At 39.9% G+C, this 27,829-nt stretch overlaps 1 protein-coding gene across 1 annotated transcript; it reads left to right on the top strand.

Annotated features, from left to right (window-relative positions):
- The first annotated feature begins 186 nt into the window (after window positions 1–186).
- LOC133128913 (vertebrate ancient opsin-like) lies at window positions 187–26,892 on the top strand. Its single transcript, XM_061242721.1, has 4 exons — window positions 187–556; window positions 6,652–6,980; window positions 20,368–20,601; window positions 26,638–26,892. The coding sequence occupies exons 1-4, from the start codon at window positions 187–189 to the stop codon at window positions 26,890–26,892; spliced, it is 1,188 nt and encodes a 395-aa protein (XP_061098705.1).
- Window positions 26,893–27,829: the final 937 nt, after the last annotated feature.

Genomic DNA, 27,829 nt, shown 5'->3' with positions numbered 1-27,829 from the left:
CCCCTTAAAACTCGATATCACTGTAACAACCGCACTAATCAACTTTGATGCAGGGGCAAACAGTATTGTCACAACTGTACAGTACGTAGCAAGGTACATATACATACATTGGTGTTTCAGACAATACAAATACAGCTATACTTGTTCAATGCACAGTGTGCATTTTTTCCACCGAAACGGATTGCAATGATTGTGTCCAACGTGAGCCTTAGTAGTTGCACAAGCTCTGACAGCGCTTGGTGTGCCACCGACAGCGAGGGGCACCTGGATGCGCCCTCTCATAGTACGCTGAGCCCGACAGGGCACCTGATCGTGGCGGTGTGTCTTGGATTCATCGGCACCTTTGGTTTCCTCAACAACCTGCTTGTTCTCGTGCTCTTTTGCCGCTACGAAAAACTTCGGTCGCCCATAAACCTACTACTGATCAATATTTCCTTCAGTGATCTGCTGGTCTGTGTGGTTGGAACTCCGTTCAGCTTCGCTGCCAGCACGCAGGGACGATGGCTCATCGGACCGATTGGATGCGTGTGGTATGGCTTCGCTAATACATTATTCGGTAAGTGTAATTTCTTACCGACATTGAAACGGATACATGATACTTTTGTATTCAGAAAGTAAATGCTTTAACCAACTTATGCGCTTGATTTGGAGCCCTTGTGCATTCTGAACAAGAACCAGATTTTGTATCCGTGATGGACATGAAATATGTTTAATCGTAGTAATCAAGCACTTCTAAATTACTGACTGATGTGCGTCTACGTGCAACCGCATAGCCTACTAAATCGGCTGCTCCCAAAACGTGCTTACTAGTCTGTATTCTGTATTTATGCGCCGTTTAAGCAACGTATAGGGCTCACAAATTTGCTAATGAGTTCTTCTTAGCATGCATTTCCCATATGCTGTAAAATTGCTGATTAAGTTTACTGCGGCACTGCCTTTAAATAACCGTGTGGAATATGTGTTTGTGGTCAAATTACAGAGCACAGTCCTAAGGAAGGGAAGTTGCCGTATATAAACCTTTGAATAGAATGTTCATGTAAGAGGAAATTCATCTCCCGTCCACAAAATCTCACAGAAGATGTCATGGGTCATTTCCATGACCATTTAGAGAAATGTGATCATCTCGCTTTTTTGTAATACATATTTTAGCAGCTGTCTACACTTTCTGGTATTCTTTAATAGTTAATAGATTAGCGAAACACCATTGTCCAATTTGTTGAATTTGTAGAAACGAAGGAAGGAAAACGTGTTCCTGTTCTTAAATGGTGGCTGCAACCCGCTTTCCATTCAGCACTGACTTCCGTTTAAAGTTCTGCATGCTTCAGGGGGGCATACGGAATACATTGCAAAGAAGCTACAGGACGCTGTTTTTTCACAATCCCAATCCTCTTAATCCGAAAAGCTCTGTTTTCATGAGTGATTGAACGGGTAAAATATGGCAAGCCTCTCTGATATAAAAAAAAATAAAAAAAAAGGTTTTTCCTAACATTTCGCAGCACGTGACCGGAATACCTCTTGTACTCTGTACGATTGAAGATTGTAGAACATTCATAATGTGGGTTTCAATCAAGAAAGGGAACAAGGGAGATGTGGGAAACGATTCTCCTTACTGTCCATGACATAACACTGTGCAAGCACAGGTGCATGGGGCAGAACATAACTGATCGCCTGATTCGCTTTCTAGAATCCTTATAGTACCTCTATCTCACGGGTCCGCCAGCGAAGGTTTCCTTAACCTCTGATTCAATCTTTTATTAATTTTTTTGTTTTTTGTTGTTGATATCTTCTGCTCGTTTTCACGCGCGTCTGTGGACGGAGGATCTAGGTTACACGAGGACGACAGGTGACCCTTGCGGAAGATATCTCTATTGCCTGCGAGTCCGTCTTATCTCCAGAGTTATATTACTGGTGTATTTATTTATGGTATGTGTTTCCTTGAAGAATGTTAAAGAGATAGAGTGAAATATATTTTACAGTGAACTACAGGGAAGGACATACAGGAGTTGGATGTCCCCTGTGCACACCAAATGGCTTTTGGGAATTTATGGACAAACACTTTATCTCTCCTTCCTGTGGTCATAGAATAGCCCAAGGTGATTTTTCAAGTGATAATCAAGCAGCAAGAACAGTGTAACCTTGTGTGCTACAGAGGAGAGTTCATTCATTTCCTTTGAGCTTTGCACTGTCCTGCTCTCCACAACATAACCTTGATAAAATCAATAATGTTAACCCACCAAGGCAGAGTGAGAAGGAGACATATTAGTAGGTACATCTGGGTGTTGTGACTAATGATACAGTTGAGGAATTTACTGTAGATGTATAGTTCATTACAAGGGCAGTAATTTTGCTGCTTTGGTTTGGGTTTCAAGCACCAGATTGAATGGATCCTGTATCTCAGGTCATGCAAGTGTAACAATCTCGTAACATACAGTGTAGCTCTTGAGTAATTACATACATATTGCGGTCTACTGATTGATGGGTAACTGAAAGTTTTCGTTTGTAGTTCGAACAAACAAACCATGTTATGCAAACTAGTCTGAAAGAAACAAAAATGTAAACATTGAACATTGTAATTCATGTGTACTTTTACAGGTGAATGTAGAGTTAATGGTGGACCCAACTATGATCTTGTACTTCACAGTGATGTCACATTGCAAAGAACATCTCCAGGTGTATTTGGGAATTCTGCATTTCAAAGTCTAAACATAAACATTGAGTTGGAGACAGGAAACATTTTCTGTGAGCTGGGCTGACCAGCACTGCAAAAAATATCTAAGAAAAGGTTCTAAATACAAGAAAATTGGTTCTCTTAAATCACTTAAATCACTCTCAAAAATCACTCGTACAAGCGATTTAAGAACAAATCTGTTCATACAAGTTCTTGTTGCATTGATACTGATAAATAAATCATTAGAAAATATTTTGGTTATTGCAATTTTTTACATTGTTACAAAGTGTTGAACTGTTTATCAGAGGTAAAAAAAAGAAAAGAAACCTCTAACTGGGAGAAATCCTGTCCCTGACCCCACAGGCACTTGAGTGGAATGAACTCCATTTTGAGTTTTAGTTACCATCATTATCACTTATACGAAATTAGTTTTGTTTTAAAAGCAATGTGAAACAGGTTATGTATCATCAACTACAAGTTTAAAGCTTTTATTTTAAACAAAAAGGATTCATTACCATTGGCACACTTCTGTGACGATCACAGCTTTTTATTCTCCAGCAAATTGAACAATGAAATATTCTCATAAAACCGTGTTTGATTCTGAGAATAAAACTGTAAAATAGAAAGTTTTGGTTGGCTCTGGGCTGTGTCAGTGAGGAGTCCTGAGGTTTTAGATCACAAAAGGCCTTTTTTATGAAGGATTGGAGAAATATGAAGCCTGCAGATGAAAACAGAGAATTCAAGTATTAAGTGGCTCCCAAGTGCCCCAAATAAAGTACTTTGCAGAGCTGGCAGTGTTTTAGTATTTTGACTGAGGTTTTTGTTACTCTAGGCACTGTAATGTAATGGATCGGTTGCTGTTAGATCCACATCAACCACTGGGTTAATGCTAGCAGAAGTAGCAAAGTGGCACATGATTAATTGACAATGACTTTAACAGAGAGTATCTGACAGGCCAAGCATCAGAGAATAGCTCCAATGATCATTCTTTTGCACAACAACCTCGCCCATCAGAATCTGAATTAACTCAGACGGCAATGTTGGATCGACAATTACATTGTTGAGGCATGCTTGTTCCATAGTCATGGACTGCATTTCTGGAGGCAAGACATAGGTTAGAACATCACAAATACATAATTATCCTAATGATAAAATTGATGCTAGCAAACTCTAAAACAGGGACCAGCAAATTCAGAACTGCTGGTTTTCCACCCTCCCTTTACCTAAGAGTCAGGTCTAGCCAATCTGTAGCACAAAATTACCTGTGAGAACAGAAAACCAGGACTGGTTTTGGATTCAGCTGACAGAGTTGATGATCCCTGCTCTAAAACCTCATCACAGTTTTAATTAAGCTTTAATATTCAGTGCATTGGGATCATTAGACTTCAAGAGAGTGGACTGTTAACCTATCACTTATCAGCTATAATTCCTAGTGAAAGCATTGTGGTTCAGAGCAGTAAACCAAAAACCTGCAAACCTTTTGCTATATAATCCATATTCTCTTGCCAATCTCATTGAATCAGTCCTGCTCCCAGAAGGTAAAATGAGAATGTGGAGGTTTTGAAACTAAACCTTAAATGCTCTCCTCGGGACAGTGGGCTTCCAGTGGGGAGTGGGCTTTAGTTGATCATGGTAATTAACCCTTGTGAAGTCTTAACAATCTGTGTCCTAAGGGTAACAAATAACTTAAAGTGAGTCTCCTGTGTAGCTACCTTTGTAAATACCTTTATTTAGGTATGTCAGAGTTAGGTTCAATCTGTATTGTATGTGTGTGTGTGTGCGTGTATAAGGGAGAGGCATTTTACAGCATCTCCCAGATCCTATTCTCTGTTCTTCTGTGTTCTGTCTGACCAAGTCCAATCATTGATCCAATTAAGAAATCAAGGGTTTGCTTTGCAAGAATATCTGAGGACCATTCAGCTGACCAGGGATGCTGTCCTCTCCTTCTCCTGTTTGGCAGGCTGTTTCGGCTGAATTAATAGCTGTATAGAAAATGAACATGAATTGCCACAAAGCTCCCTGTCATACAGTCTGTAAATGCACAAGGCTGCTCTTTCATTTCACTCTAGGGATGGACTTGACACAACTCAATATTTATTTCATTGCTAAAACCAATTTTGTGCCTAGATAGGTTTTCCACAAGTGCAGGCTGTTGAATTTTTTCCAATGTTGAATTTTTGATTAATCAGTTTCATCAACTCTCATCACTTTTTGCTCTACTATAGTACTATAAGGTGTAAAATGGACAGTCAGTGTTTAATATGAACTTCAGGAGGGGCCAAATGAATAGTGACTGCGGCTGCCTGGGAGGGCGCTGGGGGTTTTGGAAGCGATTCAATCTGGGAACTCAAACTGTAGTCCCACAGCACGCATAAAATAAAAAAAGAAGCTCAAAACTATGAAAGTTCCACACTTGATGTAATGCTCCACAATCAAAGTTTTAATCCAATGTCTCTCAACACCACCAACGGCATACCATTGTGCAGTTCTCGACTTAAAATTTGTAGTCACAAATGAGATAAGCGCAGATCTGGAATCTTGAAATACTCGTCTACCATTCAGCTATAAATCCATTACACGTCACAATGTGAAATAAAAAAGTATATTTATTCCAGTGTTTCCCCCACATAGAGGCAGCAGCCATGTGGCGGCGCTGCTAAGATGTTCTATGCTGTTCTGTGAGGCAAATGGGTCAAATTGGTTCAGGATCACATCATCAATAGAGTTGATGTTTCGGCCATACCAAGCCTTCAACAGAACTGAAGTGTACACTGTTCATTCACCCATTTAAAAATGATATCCCAGAAAGCAATGCAACTTGACAGGTATTAGGTATGATCTGCCCAAAGGCTATATTCACCATGGGCCTCTGTGTAAGAACAGGCGAATAAAAAAAAATAAAAAAATATGATCTCCACCTGAATAATAATAATGAAAAACAACTAATACCTGTACCTGATACAGAACAAAACAGGTGCAGCATAGAGCCTATCTGGCCTTGGCACATACGCATCCAGACATAAACACAGACTTGTACGTACATTGCTATTACCTACAGAAAAAGAATCTATGGGTACATAACGATAGCGAATGGGAAAAAGACAATGACCCTCTCTGGGGTCAACCTCATGAATCATAATGGGGCACAAGGGACACAACTGAGGCAAGAGTAGGAAACATGATTCATAGAATGCATAAAAAGCAATGTAAGTGTGACTCCTCCACTTCTTCACAACAGGGACTTTCTTGGGACAGTGTGACATTTGCCCCCGGGCTAACATTTAACATTTTTTTAGGATAAACCTTCTCGACACGTAAAACATTTCGTTAGTTTGTTATTTTAAAGGTCTTTGACATGTGAGTTTCATTGAGCACTATTAATCATATTGACATTTCCTCCATGATATTTTTTCCAATAAAAATGTATTAATTTTATTCACTTTTTTTAGTGTTACCAGTAAATATTTATGTAACATACCAGGCAAATCTGGCATTGACAGAACTTGTTTGAATATATGGTAAATGGTTGGCATTTATATAGCGCCTTTATCCAAAGCGCTGTACAATTGATGCTTCTCATTCACCCATTCACTCACACACCAACGGCGACTGGCTGCCATGCAAGGCGCCGACCAGCTCGTCAGGTGCATTTGGGGGTTAGGTGTCTTGCTCAGGGACACTTCGACACAGCCTGGGCAGGGGGATCGAACCGGCAACCCTCCGACTGCCAGACGACTGCTCTCTGAGCCATGTCGCCCCAATCCATTAATTGTAATCCAAAACTGTAAATAGGGTGATTGAGGGTGTGTAGGTTTATACTGTACTTGCAATACTTCTTTATTTCATAAGAACTTGTCTGGAACAAGAGGCCGTTTCCAACGCTGTTCGAGGAACACTATCCTTAATTCTTAAATCATGTTAGTTTCAGGGAGCCTGGGGCTCACTTTCACATCCTGATACCTGTCCTACCATCTGTCCCCCAGGTGTGGTGTCTCTTATCACATTGGCTGTGCTGTCCTATGAGCGTTACTGTACCATGATGGCCCCCACAGAGGCCGACGCCACCAACTACCGCAAGATTGGCTTGGGCATTGGCCTGTCCTGGGCCTACTCACTGGTTTGGGCGGTGCCACCCCTCTTCGGCTGGAGCAAATACGGGCTGGAGGGCCCTGGGACCACCTGCTCTGTGAACTGGACCGGCAAGAACGCCAACAATATCTCCTACATCATCTGCCTCTTCTGTTTCTGCCTCATCCTCCCATTCATTGTCATTGTCTACTGCTATGGGAAGCTGCTGCAAGCCATCAAACAGGTGAGTCTGAGGTTTCATGACCTGAACACACGTCCAATGAACATGTTTTGCCCCAGGATTCAATCAAGAGCTGTGCTTACTTTTGACTTTGAATGCAGTCCAAGTGAGTGACATGAAGCATAAAGGGACATGGTTGAAGACAAGACATTTACCACGGTCAACATTTGTTCAGATATGTATCTCACAGATGAACGTGTGTTATATATGGACACAGTTTGGTATGTTCATTTTAGTGACTGCAGAGAAAAAGCATTAATAGTAATTAATAGCCAAACGTTAAGGAAGAAGGTTGGAAATAGAACCTGGCACTTTCCAGGGTGATATATTGCACATGGGACAACTCTGGAGCCACATATGCCAGGTAGTCCCAGCACAGTGCATCTTTCGGGAGAAATAGAGTTGTAGTTGGCTGATTTATGGAATGAAATATATAAAGAAGGACTAAAGATTACCAATAAATATTCTCTCGGTTTCTTTTTTTAATTAAAGACAATGTGAAGACAAATATATCTATTACAACTTCAAATCCTCTGTCAAATCCTCCAGTTTAATAAAGTGCTCTCCTCTTTTCTCAATTGCAGTGCACAATCAATTTGTCTTCTTTCATCTATGATAAGCACTAGTACTCCTGCCTTATACTGTAAAGGATTAATATAATATCAAAAGCAGGACTCTATGGGAGAAACATGTGATTGTTTAGTGAGCCCGTTGACTTGTCCAGAGGATCACATGCAATATGAAAAAGAGCTAAATTTTTGCTCATCCAAAGAGTGTGCTGGTGGAGTGCACAGACCAGAGTTTTCTCCTAGTTTGGTGGCCTTCAAGGGTGGTAAAACAAACAGGGGTCGATAGCCAGCAGACAGATACAATGCAGATAATCCAAAACAGAGTCGATGTCACAGGCAAGAGTTTGTACATGAATAGGCAGTCCGACCAGGCAAGGGTACAAAGGGAAATCCAGAAAATGTACTGTAATCCACAAGTTCAGTCCGAAGTCGACACCAGCAGGTCAAAATGGAGACAGAATCCAAAAAACAAGTCGGGGTACACAAAAAGGGGTCGATACACAGAACAGACAATCCGGAAACCGCTAGAGAGTTAGAGACAAGCACAAAACAATGGCTGGCGAAGAACTGACGCAAACATTGAGGTATAAATATACAGGTGATTGGACTGAAATTACAAACGGGTGAGTGTGTGGAACAGGTAAACGAGGCACAGGTGAAATGAATGAGTGAATGAATGATTGAACAGACTATGAAAAGTGAGAGCGGACACAAAAGATGATCAGACAACGCCGAGCACCGAAACAAAATAAACATGGAGTATGACAAATGCTAAGTTTATCTAAAAGCTAGATAGTATCTAGCACCTTATCATGCTTGGTCTGAAAAATCCAAGTGCAGTTTCTGACCTGGCAAGCTATTCCACACAGTGATCACACTCTGGTAAATTTGATTGTTAATCATTTGTAAATGCATTTACAGAAATAATGTTGGTTTTAACAAAGTTTTTGGATGTCAGTTTGTTGTAAAGCTTGTTTTGTACTTTAATTATTCAATTAATTTTCATGTTTTATTTTAATTTTACAAAGAGTAGCAAAATTATTTGAATTAATCGCTGGTTCAAATACGTTTTTTAATCTTTTCTTGGCCATCTCTTTAAATTGCCTGAAATGGAATTCCAAGGTCCTTATAAGGTATTTTGGGGCATCAGTTCATGCTTAAGACAAGTTCTGTGAATGCAATTTTCATTTATGATTGATTGGTATTTATCAACATACACACCTAGATATGAAAAAAGTTATGGGGACTGGTGTTTGATAAATCCAGTGGAATTTGTTAGCTTGTTTCCGAATACACATAAATTTACACTCAGATGTATGAAAAAATTGATGAATGAGGCCTGTCTACAATGTGCTAACAGATGTAAGATTTTTAAGTCTGAAAGATGAGTGCTGCCAACCAAACGCCCCTGAGATTTAAACCAACAGCCTACTAAAGCAGAGCCTAGCCTCCTCACGGTGTGATCTCACGGAGCTCTTGCAATGTTCACAGAGGTAGCAGGCATGTGCCAGCATGACAGGGATATCATAGCCAGGAAAGAGATGCAGTGCACTGACGGAATACCAGTTAAAGACTGCTGCACATCTTCCAGGATGTGGCTGCATCAGCTGCTGATTGATGGAGGATACAGTGTCAGCGCCGTGCGGTCATTTAACGGGATGGTGGTTCACGTGAGGGAGGCAGGGGAGCGTTCGCAGTGCGGGCTGCCTTTTTTTCGGAAGTTCATTTGCAGCCACGAGGAGACGCCTTTTCTGGGGTCGGGTTGGACCCGGCACTCCACAGGCAGGTTTGTCAGCAGTGCCCCAGAGTCCACCCCTTCGCTGCCTCTGATTTTGAACAGCTTTTAATTGGTCCCTGTGCCACAGGCGTAGACACATTTTTAAAGTGGCCCGTGCCCCCTGGAGCCCCAGGAAACGGAGCCTGACATTCAGGTCGTTGCAGAGACAGCTCCCATTCCAATGGAAGCCGATATATTGCTTTGCCGCCATGAAAATGAAACGCTCTAATGAGACAGCCTGCCACTTGCGCCTGTAATTTATAGAGCCTGCCATTTGTGTGCTTCAGAGAGCAGAATCTGTTTTGGGACGAAAAGCCAATGTGCAATTGGGAAGAGGTACATACTGTACTGTGTGCCATTTGCCAACTTAATTATGATTAAGTAGGAAAGAAAAAAGTTTCTTTCAAACAGGACTTGCATCTATGAAAAGGTTTCCATACCACTGGCAGTGGTTCCACTTTTTAGCATATTCATGAAATTAGCTGTGGAGGCAAAACTGTGGAGTCTCAATTAGTTAGAAAAAAAGCCATGAATTTAAACTGTTCTGCCTGTCTTTGGAGACAGCAATCTGGCTGCATTCTTGTAATGAACACAGTGTTCAATAAAAATGGACTTCGACCATTATCTCGCACCCACAAAGTAGTTGGAAGAGTTTCGCCAATGAGACCTATGTGTTTGTCTAAGGTAATATGTTTGCTGCGGCATTACCGCAACTAGGCAACCAAAACATACTCTTGCAGACCTGCACTGGGCATGTTTTCCAAGGGAGTGGCCCAGCAGGCTGAAGCCACCAGTAAATGACAAAAGGATATTATGATCTCATTTCCATTAATTTTGACCAACATATCTCATATCCAGGCTTTGACATGCATAGCTCATTTCTAACTCAATGACCAGTATAACTAAAAGAAAAAATCCGCCAGGAACATTAAATCCTTCTTCCACAGTTCTACACAAATGAACACATGGCTGCCAATGTTATAGTCTAGCTTAATTTGCAGCAGTATGCTGTGAGAAAAACTTGTCTCTTAAACTTGATGAAATTATGCAGCAGTGACAAAGGGCACAAATGACACTCAGGAGTCAAGACTGAACCCCAAATCATTCCAATGACTACATTTTATCCACTTTTCCACCTTTGATCAAGAGTTTGTAATACACATAATGGGAGGATATTGACAATTTGTGGCACCTATCAAGTAGGCAGTAGTGTACTGACCAACAGCTGTGATTTAATTCAAATGTCTTGTGGACTCAAGGAGTTCCTGATCTCTAACTCCTGGTCGTTATTCTACCATTGCACCAACTCTATTATAATTCTGATAAGATCCATGGAATGTGTGGCCAGCAGACATATTTCTTATGTACACACACACATGCAGTTTTTGCACACACACACACACACACACACACACACACACACACACACACAACATGGTGCTGATGTATTTAATTGTAGACCTTTTCAAAGAATATGTTTTCAAAGAAGCCATGGCTGTCTTGGATCAATTTCCCTATAATAATGTAACATGCCTTTTTTACAGCAAATCTCCACCATCTACCTGGAGTCCACATGATTGACAGACAGCAAAAAAGATCAATTACTTTCTTCCCAGAAATTGATTTTTATGTGCTACACTGCATAATGATGTGGCATTTAGCAGTCATAGCCATTCACATTTATGACATGTATACGCTTTTTTGGAACCTATCCAGGCTATTGTACTGAAATCTGAACTCCATTAGACAAATCTGTTTTTAATTATCTTTTATCTGCAGTCAATATTTGTTCTGAGAAAACAGCCACTGTTTAACTGTGACATGGTTGACAGGTCAGCTAATTTGGGTCATTTGATTTGACACTTGTGATTTGCAGTGTGAATAGAGAGAGAATTAATATGGGCCCCCTGCATAACATTATCTTGAAGGATGCCAAGGGACACTTCTGCAATACATATCAGTAGTTTAGCTTGTTACTCTAATTTAAAATATAGCTCTTATTAGAGTTTGACGATTACATATATTCAGTGAGTATTTGAAAATACATTCTTTTTGTGAAATGTGAAACTGTGACTGCGGAATTAAGTAAGGGATAATATCATATGAATGAATCAGTTATGAGGAAATAATTGCCCGACAGCATGGTGCTATGGCCTGACATGAAGAGGAGGGCAATTATTTCCTTGATCATAGGGTATTATCATGCTTATATCATGCCTAACTTGCCAAAGTAATGTAGTTATGGACTGCCACATGATTGGCTGATTAAATATTTTCATTAACCAGCTGGTGTGCAGGTCTACCTAATAAAAGTGCTCAGTGATCTTTCTAGAAGTGTTTGTATGGTTATAATGAATTGACTAAATTGAGGAAAAAGTTCATTTTGATTTCAGCTTGTCTTTAAAGTGGGTCTCATGTAGTGTAATAGGCTACCTTAAGTGCATAATGTATTCATAAACATAAACATCATAAACAAACATGATAGGATAAGATGGTTATGAAACATTTAACTATTTTCTTATTATCCCTATGTCAGTTGCCATATTTTGGTCATGATGATTATGTGCTTTTGTTCATGGTCATTGCATTGCATCATGTAGAACTTTAAAAAGATTATCTGCCTAGCTGTAATTTTGTAAGACCGAGTCTGTATTTGCCTATGTGTAGCTACTTCTGCAAACACCACTGAAGGAAGTCTATAAGACAAATATGCCAAGTGGTTTTCAGGGCTATAGAGATCAAGTTAACTTTGGGACTTTTGGCCTGCAGTCTTCACCCACTGCCAATTACCAGTTATTTCATTACTGTTAATGTCCATAGATTTTTTTCCTAATATTTTATTTTCAAATGTAGTAACAATAAATCAAACTCCAGTGAGATATACGTATTACATGTTCTATTTTATTACAGAAAAAAGAAAGCAAACAGTATGTCGGATGACCAGCTGTTTATCTAGTTCGATAAATTACATACGACATCACAGCTTCCTTTGCAGCCGTGAAATAAAACACTGCATTTTGGTTACATATGTAAAAAAAATATTATTCTGTTTCTGATCATGTGCTAGTCAAACAATAATAAGGTGTTAGGTTAATGTTAATAATTAACCTAAAAAATTATGAGGTTTATAGATAACATGTTAATCATGAGAGATGTCTCAGTCGGCGTATTTTCCTTAATAATGGCTGCTGGGCTCACAGTTTTAAAACCACTGTGAACCACGTGTAAGTATGTATGCTTTAAACTGGCATGTCAGCCTTTGCTGTGTTGGTTCCCAGAGGACCTTAGACAATTCCTTAGGATAAAATTAACATCCTCATTTGTAAACACGTGCCTTTGATCGCAGCGCTTAGGAGGATTATTAAGCTGCCGGGCCAGACTCCCATTCTCCTTCGGGAACGTCAGCCTTTCGTTCTCGCGGAGATCCGAGCATAAGCAGGTTAGCGGGTCTGCTTTAGCCGCCATTGAGCAGATGTCTCCATGGGCCATTTTCACGGCTCATTTAATTACGATAACTCCTGGTGCTTGTGTTTATGGGTCATGCATGCTGCCTACAAAGCACTCAGTTTGTGCATTTCAGGTCACTGTTATTGATCCTTTGGGTGATCTGAGACTCCCTCACTTTCTCTGGGGCCCGAGTCAGCAGGCTCAGCAACACTCGTTTTTTAGTTCTTGCTTCTTGCTGCTGGAAAAATGATATTTTTATTGTTGAGAATTTGCCAAATGATGGGTTTTTGTTTTTTGTCTGAAAATGTTCTAATATTCTCATGCTTCGACAAGCACATTCAGCAGCACAGAAACCTCAAGGCAGTTCAATACATTTTCAACATTTGCAAGATTTATGTTTGATCAATTTGTTTCAAATTTTTTCTGCATTGATGACTGTCAATGTTAATGCACATAGAAATTTCCCTTTATTAGTGGACATTGATTGCTGGTTGTAATCTTCCCGGTACCTTCCTGTACCGGTGGTCATTGAAAGCCTAATGCAGCCATTTATATCAATTTATATTTCAGTCAGGGGGCTAACTTCTGCCATTTCTATAGCTGATTATTATTGAGTGGAATATCAATTGCATTCATGTGTTTATCATGCATATCACTGCAATTTCCTCTAATTCAGGTCATTAATTTATCTTTATTCAGGCTGATTTACATAAATACAACTGTTAATTTGAGTAAAAGTATACAGGCTCTCAAACACACAATGTTGTTTAAAAAACTGAATTACATTACTGTAACAATTTGGTTGTTAAAAGGGTACAATTATGTAAGGAAATAAATAAATATATTGTATAATTAAGATGTGGAAATCAAGATAGCAGTCCAGCAAGATAGTAAAGTAAGAGTGACTCACTCGGGTGTCTCGGTGGCGCAGCCTGTAGAACGCTGACCGCATGCTCATTGCTGAGCCGCGACGTCGGCGGTTCGAATCAGACATTTGTCGCTTGTCTTCCCCTCTCTCTCGCTCCCATTGTTCCTGTCTCTCTATACCATACTGTCCAATAAAGCTGAAAAAGGCGTAAAAAAAAGAAAGAGTGACTCACTCTATTTGGTGCAAGCTTTTTGCTGTTCTATCTGTCGCCTTGAGGCTTCCTTGCAAAGGGGGACAGCCAATCCCTGAAGCTGGATGCAAAGAGTCTTTATTGGACAGCTCGTGGTACAAACAGGCAACGGTCAAATATGAGTTTGTAGTCGTAGAAACAGGCAAAGGTCCAGACATGAGAAGGCAGTCCAAACAGGCAACAGTACAGAACACAATCCGAGAATCATAACCCAAAAGGGTAAGCAAAGTCTGATAACTCCAGATAAGTCCAGAAACTAAACAAAAGGCAGATCCAAAAGAAAACACAAACAAGGTCAGTACATAGAACAAGCAGGCAGAAAAATGCTGAAGAGTATGGTCGGGACACATGACAATCTGGCAAAGAATCAGAGAAAACTGGAGGCATAAATACACTGACAAATTAACTGAAGAGATGAACAGGTGTGAGTGCACGGAAACAGGCAACGAGACACAGGTGAGTGAAGGGCTACGGAAAGCGCACAAGGACAAGAAACATGAAACAAAGAAAATTTTGTTTGTTCCTGTCCTGGTTCAATGTGTATGGGTATCGGTCTAGTTTGGTCTAGTTTGGTCTAGTCTGGTTTGTTTTTTCAAAGCATTTTCTGAAACTCAAGGCACCTGAATCACTGCTAAAGCGGAAAGATCCAAAAATGTATTTTAAAGGCCCACAGGGGTCTGGGAATGACATTTTCCCTGAAGAATATTATGATTCCATTTCCATATTTTTAGTAGCCATGTGGTCCATATTGGGAAGTATTTGCTTACTTGAAAATGCACAGTTGAAGACAAATGAAGCCTGATACATAGCAGGGGGCAGGAATATACTGGCAGAATAAAACATCTAAATTAAAATAACCACAAGCAGCATACACACACACAGACACACACACACACACACACACACACACTCATTCACATGTACACGTGTGTCATTAGAAAAGCAGTTATTAATCAGACAAAGAATTGCATGTTTTGTCAAGGCATTGTGTTTAACAGGAAACTACAGCACATAACTTTAAACAACTGACATGATCACTCCATAATCTTGACAAAAAATGCAAATTTTCTGTCTGATTTATCATTTTGGTTTTCTAATTATTTGTTCTTCAGCTATTCCACCTATATTATCAATACATTTAATGAATTTTGCTGTTTGAAATCTGTGCTCTGTCCATTTATTAAGCTGACCTCATATGGGGCACATGAATAATTATCATGCCGAAGTCAATATGATTAAAGTGTAATAGGACACGGCCCATTTAATTACAAAACCCAAGGCTGCACCCCACTCCCAACCACATCCCCATTGTTGACTGTGTGCATTCCGTGGGTGTGTGCGTAATGTGTTTGTGTGAAGAGAGGGGGAAATTATCCACAACTAGTAAGTTGCTATAATTGTGAGCTGAAGTTAATAACAAATGCTGCTTGGTTTTGAAGCAGGAATATGCACTAGCAGGTATACATCAATAGGTTTGTACTTTCCTAAATCACTAAATTACTATATATTACTATCAATACTGATTTTAAAATAAACTAGATATAAATAAGGATATTATGCCAAAGAGATTTCAAAGAATCAGTTCAGTCGGCTTGAGCATCCTTTAGTCAGGCATATCGTTCTAGTAGCAAAGAACTAACATGCATTCAAGATGGCAAACATATTCAGCAACATATTCAAACATTTTCTGTTCGACACGAACGTTAGCTAACGTTGGCTAACAGTGTGAAAAGGTGTGCGGCAAACAAAAATAACTGCTGAAGGGGAAAACAGTGAGAGGACAAAATTTGACAATCATTTGGCTGTTATAATACATTTTAATCAATGTAATTAATATTTGTTCTTACCTTCAAAAATAAATCACAGGTTAGAAATTAATCAGTTACTGGCATTGTTAGACCTAAGTGGCATCCAATTGTATTAACCCTTGTGTTGCCTTAAGGGTCACTATGTTTAACAGCAGAGAAAACCCTGAAAATTATCTTTTTTCAGCTTGAAATTTGCTGACAAAGTTTGTGATGAGTGATAGGTTGTTTCTTCATGCAAAAAAAGATTTGGGGTTTAAAATTCAATTAATCTGCTTTATTGCATCTGCTTTACTGAAGGCAGGCCATTTTTTACCTTTAGGACAAAGGGAGTGTACAGAATGTTAAGACTACACAAGGGTTAAACAGGTATTGGTGGCAAACTAAATGGTATGCTCATTCATAAAATTGTTCAATAGTTTGCTGCAAACAATTGCAGTCTTGGACACACGTCAGCTTTTATGCAACTGATTACCAATGTTTTCCCACAGTCCTCTGTTTTAATTAGGCATATCTTAGTCCTGTCTTACCTCCCAGGTGATGGCTCTATGGTGCCGAGGGGGGAATAGTATAGTGTATAGTGACAGAGGAAAGAAAAGTGGAGGGAAGGAGTGGGCATGGGGGGGGGGCACATTGAGACAAAATTATTTTGAATGTTTGTGGCAGGGCCTATCCAAGCGTGGAACTTAGTGCTGAGGAAGGTCTTTACACAATCACATGCCTGGCTTGATAAAGTGGAGGAGCTACACAAAGCATATAATCAGTCACTCTGAGCCCCATCACAAAGCAGTCAGGTAATCCAATAGGATTTAGGAACATGGTCACTGAAGCAAGACAGGCAGTCCGTCAGAGATAGAGTGCTTCCTCCCTGCTCACACCCAATCAGAGAAGCCACAGAATAAACCTGCAAACAGGACAAGATTGTCCATCGTTTTTTTGTTGCTCTTGGTTTTTCTTTGTCATTTATGCTTTTACTTGCAGTCAGCTTTCTGTTTCTCTTGTCAGCGGGCCCAGATCCAAATTAGCTGCAGTTTCCTTTATCCTTAACTTTTTGGAATAAGCATTTCATTTGTGATTCCTTGCAATGGCTGTTGAAGACCACAAAAAAGTAAGGAAGGAAATGATTGAACAGTTAGGATGATTGAACATACCCATGCCACCAGTCAGCTAAGGAGTATTAACGTGGGATGTAGGTCAAGCACCACTGATCTGCAGTGTATTATTCACCTTTACTGCTGGTTGGCAAAAACATTGAGGTGCATTTTCTGTCTACTTTTTTTATATCATCTGACATACTGTAATTTCAAGTGTAATAACTCTGTAAAAACCAGTAAAACTTGTTTGGCAGATGCGAAAGCCCCATTATTGATTTCTTTTGTGAGCGAACACCAACAATCTCCAAGGAGGAAGGGTGGACAATTACACACAAAATCACACTTTCTTTTCTGTTTGGCGGAGTCCAGGAACCTGCTTGGAACAACAGCAAGGTCTGTTGGGATTTAACGACTCATTTGCATCAAGGCTCCGATTACACTAAATGCTTTGGCAGTGTAAATGTTTTGGCCATAACACATGGAATGTGGCCTGCTCTGTGAATTTTTTTCCTTTCTTCTTTTCTTTCTTTATGACACCTTTTCAAAAGAGTACATAAAGTGCTAACATTCCCATAGGGCAGGGAGGAAAAGGGAGAGAGAAGACCACCACTCTTTTCACACACCATGTGACTGGGAAGGAACCTCCCTCCTGACGACACTAATTCCAACAGCACCTGGTCACCCATGATTCCTGTCCAATATCATTACCTCCATGGCTTTTCCATCTCGTAACATTAATGCTGTTGGGAGCCAAGAGCTGCCATGCCAGCTCAGTGTCTTTCAGCATTCTTCCAGCCACCAGCGTTTCCAGATATAGGATCTCCAAATTAATCCATACGTGTTGCCCTTCCTATAATTACACACATAACTGTGGTGATACAGTACTGTGATGCAGCATTCCACAAAGAACCCATTCTAATGTTCTTATATAGATTGCTTTTATTCCTTCGTAGGGCACATGTACTATGATGTACACCCTTTAAAAAAATCTATATTTTATACAGGGTGGCATTAAATAGTATGAAAGTGGCTCTCGGGTTCTCATCTTTTTTATATTATTATAAACCACCCAACCACACATCCTTCTAAAATGTACTTCTGTTCTGTGCTAGAGCTATGGCATGAAAATTAAATTATATACTAACGGAAATGTTTAAAAAAGGTTGGAAACTGTTCTGGTTAGATTTTGAGTCGGCATTATGATAAAAACATTGCACAAACAAGTCAGTCATAGAAAAATATGACATGCTTTACAAATTTACAGGTAAATTCCCCTCAAACTTTTCATAAAAGAACATCATGGATAATATGTAATATGTCAGTAACATTTATGTCAGAAGGTTCAATACAATTTCTATGATGTTTGTTGTGATTTCACTGGACATCCAGCAGAGCAGACAAATACAGCACCAGTCAAAAGTTTTAACACACTTGGCCCTTTTCTGCTTTTTCTGATTGATGACAGAGGAAATAAGACATCAAACAATTCACATGTGAATTCACATAGCTCAGACCCTTGATGACTAAATACCATTTAATCCACAAATGTTTTCCATACTGTATCAGCATAATTTACAGCTGAATCAAGTCCCAACCCCCAATTCCCATGGAGATCCAATTAAATGCAAATTGGTTTTAGTATCTCTTGAGATATTCAGACTCTGGTGATAGATTTCATGGCAGACAAATATATAACAAATACAAAACATGAATATTTCATTTGACTTCATGTTAATTTGCCTCAAACATTGAAATGTATAAAACAATTGCTACATGGTAAAAATGTATACATGTATAAAAATACTCTTTAATAAAAGCTGAGAATCTTCATATTGACCACATGTGAATTGGTTGATGAAACAGAGAAAATAAAACATTAATTAGAAAAATGTCAAAAAAGGCTCCAAAATGTGTCTAAACTGTACTGTACATACATTGGGATTACTTACATTTCTGGGAATGTTCACAAAGCCAACAATTATTCAGTTGGATATTTACGATATGCTGGCAGGTTCGTCATTGTACATGTCAAGATAAAAACTGTCTGGGGAGCCTGGGACATAGCCATTTAAGAATGAGAGCTCTCCATGCTGCAGAGTAATTAGTTGATGCCAGTTGTATGATACAAAGGGTGTGCGACACTGTGGCTGTTTGCTTTTAGGGTGCATCTTTGGCAAACAGTTTTCACAGTTGTTGCCATTTCGCTGTCAATCAGAGTAAATGGGTACTAACAGATAGGCCCCGACCGGAAACTCTACCCCCTTCCCTCCTCCCAGTGCTCCCTGCCCATTCTCCCATGATGCCTTGAAGGCATTGCACGCTGTCTGGCAGACAAGCACCTGTCACACAGGCACTGTCTCAAAGCTGGCTCAAGCACTCTGTCAGCTAATTAACACCTTGGTGGTGATAGTCCCAACAATTACTGAACAGACACCACTGTCCTACGGGCTGTGTTAAGCACTGTTCATGGGCAAGTAATGAGAGACAGCAAATTAATGAGGAGGAATCTAACTTTAGATTTATCTAAAGTTATACTTGGGTATCTAACATCCCCCGACTTCTATAAAGTGTGAATTGCACTTGTATCTGTGATGATTTTATGTTGTAGATGCAGATGGCATCTTGTCCATCATTCAAAATTAATTATTAGCAGGCTTTCAGTTTAACAACTGGAAGCATTTTGCAGAATTTGAGTTGCTGGGTATCTGAGTTTAATAACTCCCAGCAAGAAAAGACAGATCCTATCCAGGACCCCTCTGGACAGAATGAAGTCACATAAAGCAGATGAAAGGTAGCAGCTGGGGTTTACGCTTGAGAGGCAGGAAGAGGCAATGAGAAAAAAAGAGCTGAGATCTGCCTTTCTGTGCACTGACATGCTCAGCATAAGTATTCAACAGCTCCTAGCCATCGATGTTTAAGATAAGGCTTATGCCAGCACAGTTTTGTACTTTTAATTTTCACTCTTCTCAATCCAGGGTATCCCAGCAAAGCAACCTCAAAACAAAAAGCTGTTCCAAACCTTCAGTACAGTGCATGAAATGCTGTAGGGCTTTCACCCTCAAGAGCTATTAAGAGACCTGAATTATGCCAGGACCTCCGCTCAGAACTCTGACTCCTCCATGTATGGTTCATGGCCATAGTTTGTGCAAACCCTGCTGTACATTCAGCTATGCTAGCTTGACCAGCTTGAAAATTGAACTGGTCAAGTTGTTCATAAGCTGGTCTAGCTGTGTGTGAGCTGGTCAACCAGCATGTTGGTCATAAAGCCGGTCTGAACCGGTCAACCAGCTACCAGCTGAGAGGAAAGGAAAGATAACCTGGCTGTGAGGATGAGTTTCAGGAAAGTCCTTATAATACCTGCTTCTCAGAGAAGGGCCAGAACCTGGAGAGAATTTTGGAGCTGAAATGCTATCATCAGTAGAGCCAGACATCACAGATACTGCTCAGTTAACTGCTTTGTTGGAATTGAGAAAATAATGTGAACTGAGGGGAGCTGTTAATATGAGGTTTCACTAAACATTCTTTCTTGTTCTGCTTTGTTTAATTTCCTTGTACGACCTCTCCCCTTATGTTCCACCAGGTGAGCGGAGTCAACAGCAGTGTGACTCGTAAGCGCGAACAGCGGGTGCTCTTCATGGTAATCACCATGGTGGTCTGCTACCTGCTATGCTGGCTGCCCTATGGCATCATGGCTCTGCTGGCCACCTTCGGCCGCCCAGGTCTGGTCACTCCCGAGGCCAGCATTATCCCCTCCATCTTGGCAAAAACCAGCACTGTCATCAACCCCGTCATCTATATCTTCATGAACAAGCAGGTGAGCAGAGGCGTGCCTTCCTGAAGCTGGTCAATCACGTGACCACGACTTTAGTCTGACTATTTGGGTACCATGACCCTGACCAGGTTGATGTCCAGGTTGACCTCCAGTCCGGCTAACTTTGAAAAACCTATGCCTATCGCACAACTCTATAAGCAGGCCAAATTGTGGTAAAACTGCACCTGTGTAATATTAAATGCTGGACATTACATAGACCACACAATATACACAAAAAATACACATTGAAAAAATAATAATCTTGGAGTGGCTCCAGAAGGTATTGAGACCCCTTTACATTTTGCATACTTTATTGTGTTGTAGATTTCATTTTAAATGGATAAAAATGCAAATGTTCGCACATTAGTCTACACTAAATAACCCATAATGACAAAGTAAAAACATGTTTTTAGAAATGTATTTAAAAAAAGTCCACCTGTGGCAAATTGAATTGATTTGATGTAGTTTAGAAAGGCAAACTCTTGTGTATATATGGTGCCACAATGCACACTGCATGTTAGGACAAAAGCCTAGCCATGAAGTCCAACTCTCTATTGATGTCTGGGATATAATTGTGGTGAGGTAGAGATCAGGGCAAGGGTATGAAACCATTTCTAAAGCTTTGAGTGTTTCCAGGAGTACATTGGCCTTACAGCCAAGACAACGCTGGAGTGGTTTCAGGACACAAGTCTCTGACTGTCCTTGAGAGGCCCAGCCAAAGCCCAGACTTAAACCCCATCGAACATCTGGGGAGACACCTGAAGGTGGCAGTTCACAGATGCTTCCCATCCAATCTGATGGAGGTTGAGAGGATCTGCCAGGAAGAATGGAATAAACTGCCCAAACCCGGGTGTGCAGAGCTTGTAGAGATGTCCCCAAGAATACTCAAAGCTGTAATTGCTAGAAAGTACTGAATTAAGGGTCTGGATACACATGTAAATGAGAGATTTTTAGTAAATTTCTGAAAACATGTTTTCACTTTGTTATTACGGATTATTAAGAGTAAATTAAATTAAACTAAATCTATGGCACAATAAAGTCCAAAAAGTGAAGGGGGCTGAATACTTTCAGAATCCACTGTATATTTATTTGAGTGGTTGGAGAGAACATACAGGGGGGAAAGAAATCATTTTGGCCTCTCAACCCCCTATCAGACTCCTGGAATTCCACAATTTACAGCAATGTATTGCAGTGTGTGTCACTTGGCCTTCCCCCTGAAAGCTGGGTGGAAAGAAATAGAAAAGGCAGAATATGATTAGCTTCAACTGGGCATCAGTAACAAGGTGAGTGAACCTCAATCGGTTTACGGGGGTCAGCCATCTAAAATGATGCTTTAAATCAGCCGGCTGGTCCACATGGCCAGGATGGAGAGCAGGTGCGGCCACTCTGATGGGTGGATGCAGATGGTGTCAGGACACAGCCATTGCTATGGATGTCCCGTAGGGTGATGCATGTACTGGCCCCTGTCTGGACTGTCAGTACACCTATGAAGTGTGTGTGTTTGTGTTTGTGCATGAAGGTGACTTTAGCAGTCATGACTTGAATACATGTATGTGTGTAGGTTATTTGTGCGAGCTTTCTCTATTTGTTTGTGTGTTTCTGTGCTTTATTTACTTGTGTGTGTGTTTGTGTGTGTGTGTATAAAATGATAGCATATAGGTGATACTTGCATAGGTACCTGCATGAAGGCCCAAGTGTTTATTTGTGTTTTATTTGTATATATGTCAGAAAAACAAACAAGAAGGTCTTCATCCATGTTCCCCTTCAACAAAAGCCTGCAATTTCACCTACAAAACAACCTGCATATGGCAGTTTGCCTTTCATGTGAAAACTTTTCCATAACTGATCCCCCCATCTCCCCCACTCAGCAGCAGTAATGCTCACAGGGAAAATGAGCCTGTAGGTCATGTTATAGCTCATACAGATAGGCATTTTATCACAGGTTCATTTTCTCTTGGAGGAGACAAATGAATGTGGTTATTGGAAGCAATAATGCTTCTGAAGCACTCTTCATGACCCCAGCTCCATCATCCCCCCTCCCTCGCCACCAAAAACGTCTGCAATATTTCAACAAGTGCTCACCTCAGCCACCGAAGAAGCCCTTTGTCCTGTATGTCATTTTCAGTCTTCAATTCCTCCCAGCCCGTATTTATGGAAACTGTGAGTTGAGGCGAGTTGAAGACTAAAAATGCTGTACAGATACAAGTAGCCCTGCATGCCCACAAAGACGAAGAAGAATGGGAGGGGCGCCCCCTATTGGAGTGGTGGGGGAACTCATGTCCTGGTGAGTACTTTTCTTTCCCAAAGGGTAGACAGTGAATTACTTGGCCCAAATGTCATTTGGTGTGGGAAGTAAGACATAAGTCACGCTGTATCTAGCACTTGCTTTCTGGCTTTTTGGTGATTAATGTTCACAGGCCGTGTCTTAGCTGTGGTGCTTTATGGAGTTGCTTCACCTAGCTTTCGATTTGAACTTAAAATAACCTCATCTCTGATGACTAGCATGGCTTACTAATAATCTACCTTATTAGACATTTATGTAGCAGAATTTATATTAGAGGCAATAAGATAAGGTGCATTGTTTAAAGGTTGAAAAAAAAAAAAGGTTACATTGAGGACTTTTTTATAAATGAATTTTTATGAATTGTATTATTTCTTTATGAATTGGTCTTTCATAGTAGCCACATTCAATTTTGGCTGATCTGCATTTCAGGTAATAGTCAAAGAAGTGAAGCAAAGAATGAGTAATGGATTTTAGTTGGAAATAATTCTCAGAGGTTGGCAAATATTAATGAATTAAAATGAATTTCAAATATCAATCATTGCCTGTTGCTATTTATCATCAAATGCAGGGAAACTTTTTTTGCTTGACAAGCTAGAGGTGATTTAGTGAATTAAATGGCTGTATAAATAAGTCATGTTTAATATGTACTGATAATGTATTTATGGATAATGTCATTATTGGAAAAAGTGCAGCTACTATATCTTAGAACTAGCAGGCCCACAAATTTAAAGGGAGGATAAAATTGGAAGTCAGCACTCCTTTTTTAATCTGTGCCACATCCAGTCTTGAGTGACTGTAATTAGAGTGAAAAAGATTTATCATTGTATTAATGCCTGTGCTGTGTACTAATGTCCTCCCGTCTTGATTTTATAGCCCATTAATTTTAATATTGCTTTCCATGGTTGGGAAGTAATTTGTAACATTGGGAGATTTTATTGAACTAAATGAAGTTGTACACAGTCAGATTGAGTGCTGTGCTGTTATAGCTTGCATAAAGGAGAACATTCTCTTTTTTATCTGCACTGTAAAATGTGATCATTTTTAGTATTCCATCCATTTATAATTAGCATTTTACAAAATCTAAGAGCTCATGTCAATTAGGAATTGGTTGCATTAGCTAATCAATACCGAAGTATATTTTATAATATGCTGAGTAACTGTTCAATGGGTATCATTGTATTTTTGTTTCAAGGTTTCAAAGAAAGAGAATGCTCTTGTAGGGAATGCCCTTGTGTTGTCTTAAGGGTCAACAATGACCCGCCACTATGTTTAACAGCAGAGAAAACTTCCTAAATTATCTTTTTTCAACTTGAAATTTGATGACAAAGTTTGTGATGAGACAGGTTGTTTCTTCATGCAAAATAGATTTGGGGTTTAAAATTCAATTAAGCTGTTTTTTTGGGGGGTTTAGTGAAGGCAGGTTAATTTTTACCCTGAGGACAAGGGGAGTATACAGAATGTTAAGACTACACAAGGGTTAATCTGATTTGATCAGTGACAATGTGAAATCAGTAATCCAATCTGACTACTTACATTGGAAATTAAATTAATTAACCGAAGCAATCAGAACATGAAGTGAATAATTTCATCTGACCACTGTTGCTGTGAACCTAATAATTTGGCTAATTGCAGTGTAAAGGCAAATTAAACCAGTGATCTAACTTGAAATTCTCTTGAGGTTTTCAGCTACAGTATTTATGGAGCCATTGCGATTGAATGCTTTCCATAGCTATTGTTATTTCCACATTGCCGTTGTGCTGTCAACTTTTCATATGTATTGACAATGTTTCGTATCAATACAAAAGTGCCAAGTTCTCTGTTCTCCTTGTTCTTTTTAACGCTTTGAAGAGTTTTATTATTTTTTTCTACCCACTACCCAAAGTAGGGGTTGTGCCTGGTTGGAATGATCGAAGTGGTAGTATTAAAAATAATACATTATTTTAAGTCTCAATATAAGTTTTAAGTTGAGATTAACTTATTTTTATGCTAGTTTATGCAATAGAGACATCCAGGATGTAATTTTCAGAGCTTCAAAATGACTAAAGCTAGCAGAAAGCTCCAGTCCTCCCTAAACAGTTCAATGGAACATGGGGGGGAGGTGTTAATATTTAACTGATCCCCAAATTTAAAAGGCAGAAAATTCAACAGTAACACATTGCTTATCTGCATCATGTGTTTCTAATTGCACACCAAACACCCATGTCCAGCAAGGCTGAACCAAATAAGGTTCCAAGGGAGAGCTACTATTCCCTGCCATTAGTGTTGATCTCCTGCTGGGTCCCCGATTGGTTAAATGGTTGCTCATATTTGCTGCCTTTGTTTTTGTTCCTTGGGAATACTGAAGAGTCACTGTTTGCACAGATGAGGAAGTCTGTTTGCACAGATGAGCATGGTTTGCTCTGTGACAAGGGGCTCCCAAAGCGATGTGCTATGGTGTATGTGATGGTATAGTGGGTAACACTTCCTTTGAATGGTCCTACATGAGAGCTCTGTCATAAGCACTACATAGCAAATTCATAAGCAATACATACAGTGGGCTCCAGAATTATTGGCACCCTTAAAAGTGTTCATAGAAAAATGCTGCTGGAACAAAAGACATTCTGAGACACTCAGTAGAACAGCGAGGCATCACTAATCACTAATATCACTCACTGAGTGAACTTCTAAGATCATTAAAAACCCCATATAACATGTGGCCTTCATAAAACAATACCATCTGCAGCTCAGCCCTCTCTTGACCTCAAGTGAATCTGGGGTCACACTGATCACAGACCCAGCTTTTTGATCAGCTTATTGTTCCTGTTTTTATCTTCTACTGTGATGCTTCCAATGTGACTTTTATTTTCGGTAGGCCAGGTCAATGCTTTGATTAAGTAGGCCCACAAGGGCGGAATCATCCAATTCCTATTTGGTGCCATTCCTATTGACAATCTGCTCCCACTTTAACAATACTTGACAATATATTGCATCCCAGCAGCCCACATGCTCAGTTTAATTACAAAGCCTTTATTTGTAATCATCAACACCCAGCAAAATAATTTCTTTCAAGGACATCAAGATATGTATAATGGTGAAATATATTGTAATTTTGTTTGCAGCCATCATGTGTTCAATTGAAGATTCAGTAATAGATTAATTTTCATAGTAAATTAAATTACCTGCCATTTCACTCCTTTTGGGAAATGAACTAATAATTAGCAGTCAAGTCCAGTATTGCATGAGAAATGTCCACTAAAGTGATAAGGCTGAACTTGAAAGGTTGTTTATGGAGGACAGAGAACAAACGGACATTTCTGACTGATAACTATTATTGTATGGCTTTTCTCCAAAAAGCCATCTGGCTAAATGAGCTTATCTGGATGTAAATCACTACTTTGTCAGTGGGAGGGCAGAGAGGTTATTGCCATTATGAGCTTTAAATCTTTTTTTGTGTGATAACATTGGGTTTTATGAAATTAAGTACTGAGGAACAAAAACAAATTCTGCTCTGTGTTTGTCAGATTTACAGGTGATTCAGTATGTTTGTATGTCTTATTTCTGTGTGTATGTGTGTGCGAGTGTGTCTTTTGCAGTTGTTTCAGTGTTTGTATGCGTGTGTTTGTGTCAGTTTTACTGGTGTTTGTATCTGTGTGTTTTTTCAGTGGCCTGTGTCTTATGCAGCTGTTTCAGCTGTGTGTGTGTGTGTGTGTTTGTGTGCATGCTCACATGTGTGTTTTGCAGTTGTTTCAGTGTTTGTGCGTGTGTGTTTGTGTCAGTTTTACAGGTGCTTCCTGGCTCTGCTGATGTGTCAGACACCCCAGAGTGGCTCCAGCTTCAAGAGCTCGTCCAAAATGAACAAACCCTTCCGAACCGTGCGCCATACTCACGACAACAACTTAACCTTCATGGTGGCATCCGCTGGACACCCCAACACCGGTGCCCCCCAGCCATCCCACAGCGGGGAGCAGAGGGCTTCCTTGGATACGGTGAAACCTGCTGCTGTCTCTCTGGTGGCTCACTATGACACCTGAATCTCCACAGCCAGGGAACAGAGCAGAGCCGAGGAGGAAATGGGGGAAGAGACTGGATTCAGGGGGAACTAAAGGAGGAGCGCTTTGACAACACATTATGGTGCACCATGAGCAAAGACAGCAGGGTGCCCTCTGGTGTCTGGGAGGGCACAAGGTTACTTGTATTCGCCCCTCATAAGACAGTTAGAAAGATTGACTCATGAGATGACAATTCTGTAATTTCATATTTCATATGCAGAATTAGACTAGGGCCCTCTTGTTCTAGAGGGGCATGTCTAATGGCGACAACATACTTCAAAGCATGTTTATAATTGTTGTATCTTTGGCATGCTTATTTGTAATCGCAAGTGATTTGTTTTTCAGAAATATAGATAAAATCTGTCAATAGAAAAAATTAGACTCTACACATGTAAAGTCTTGGAGGTTTTATATCATATCAAAAACTCTTATTCAGAGACGGTGAATAACCTATTCCTGTATGCAAAATTATTTTGACAGTATTAATTGTGCTGTTGATCCAACTAAACTTTCCTATTATTATCAAGAATCATCAAGATTCATCTGTCTGCAGGCAAATTATTTTTAAATTAACAACAAAGGGAGAGTTTGGGAGCAATGCCCAAAGCTACTTCCACAGAGTGAAAGTACACATTGATATACCTGCAGACAGGTAATAAAAACCTTCTTAAGGTAATAACAAAAGGGTTGTCTAATGTCCAAGTGCCAACCATGGCAAGTAGCTCCATAAACACCCAGGGCATTGCTGTGAAAACTGCATCTACTCTGTGAGAGCTCTGCAGTGTGAAAAGAATGTTTCAGAAGAGAAATGTGGATGTCTACACTTTCCCAAATTGGCAATGGGGTTTGCGCTTGCATGTCAAGCTGAGGCCTTTACATTTGCACCTACAACAATTCAAATGAATGGTCATAACCTCTG

The sequence above is a fragment of the Conger conger genome, chromosome 5 (assembly GCF_963514075.1).
Source record: "Conger conger chromosome 5, fConCon1.1, whole genome shotgun sequence".
Lineage (NCBI taxonomy): Eukaryota > Metazoa > Chordata > Actinopteri > Anguilliformes > Congridae > Conger > Conger conger.
The sequence above is the reverse complement of the archived record's forward strand: the minus strand, read 5'-3'. Positions and strand labels throughout refer to the sequence as shown.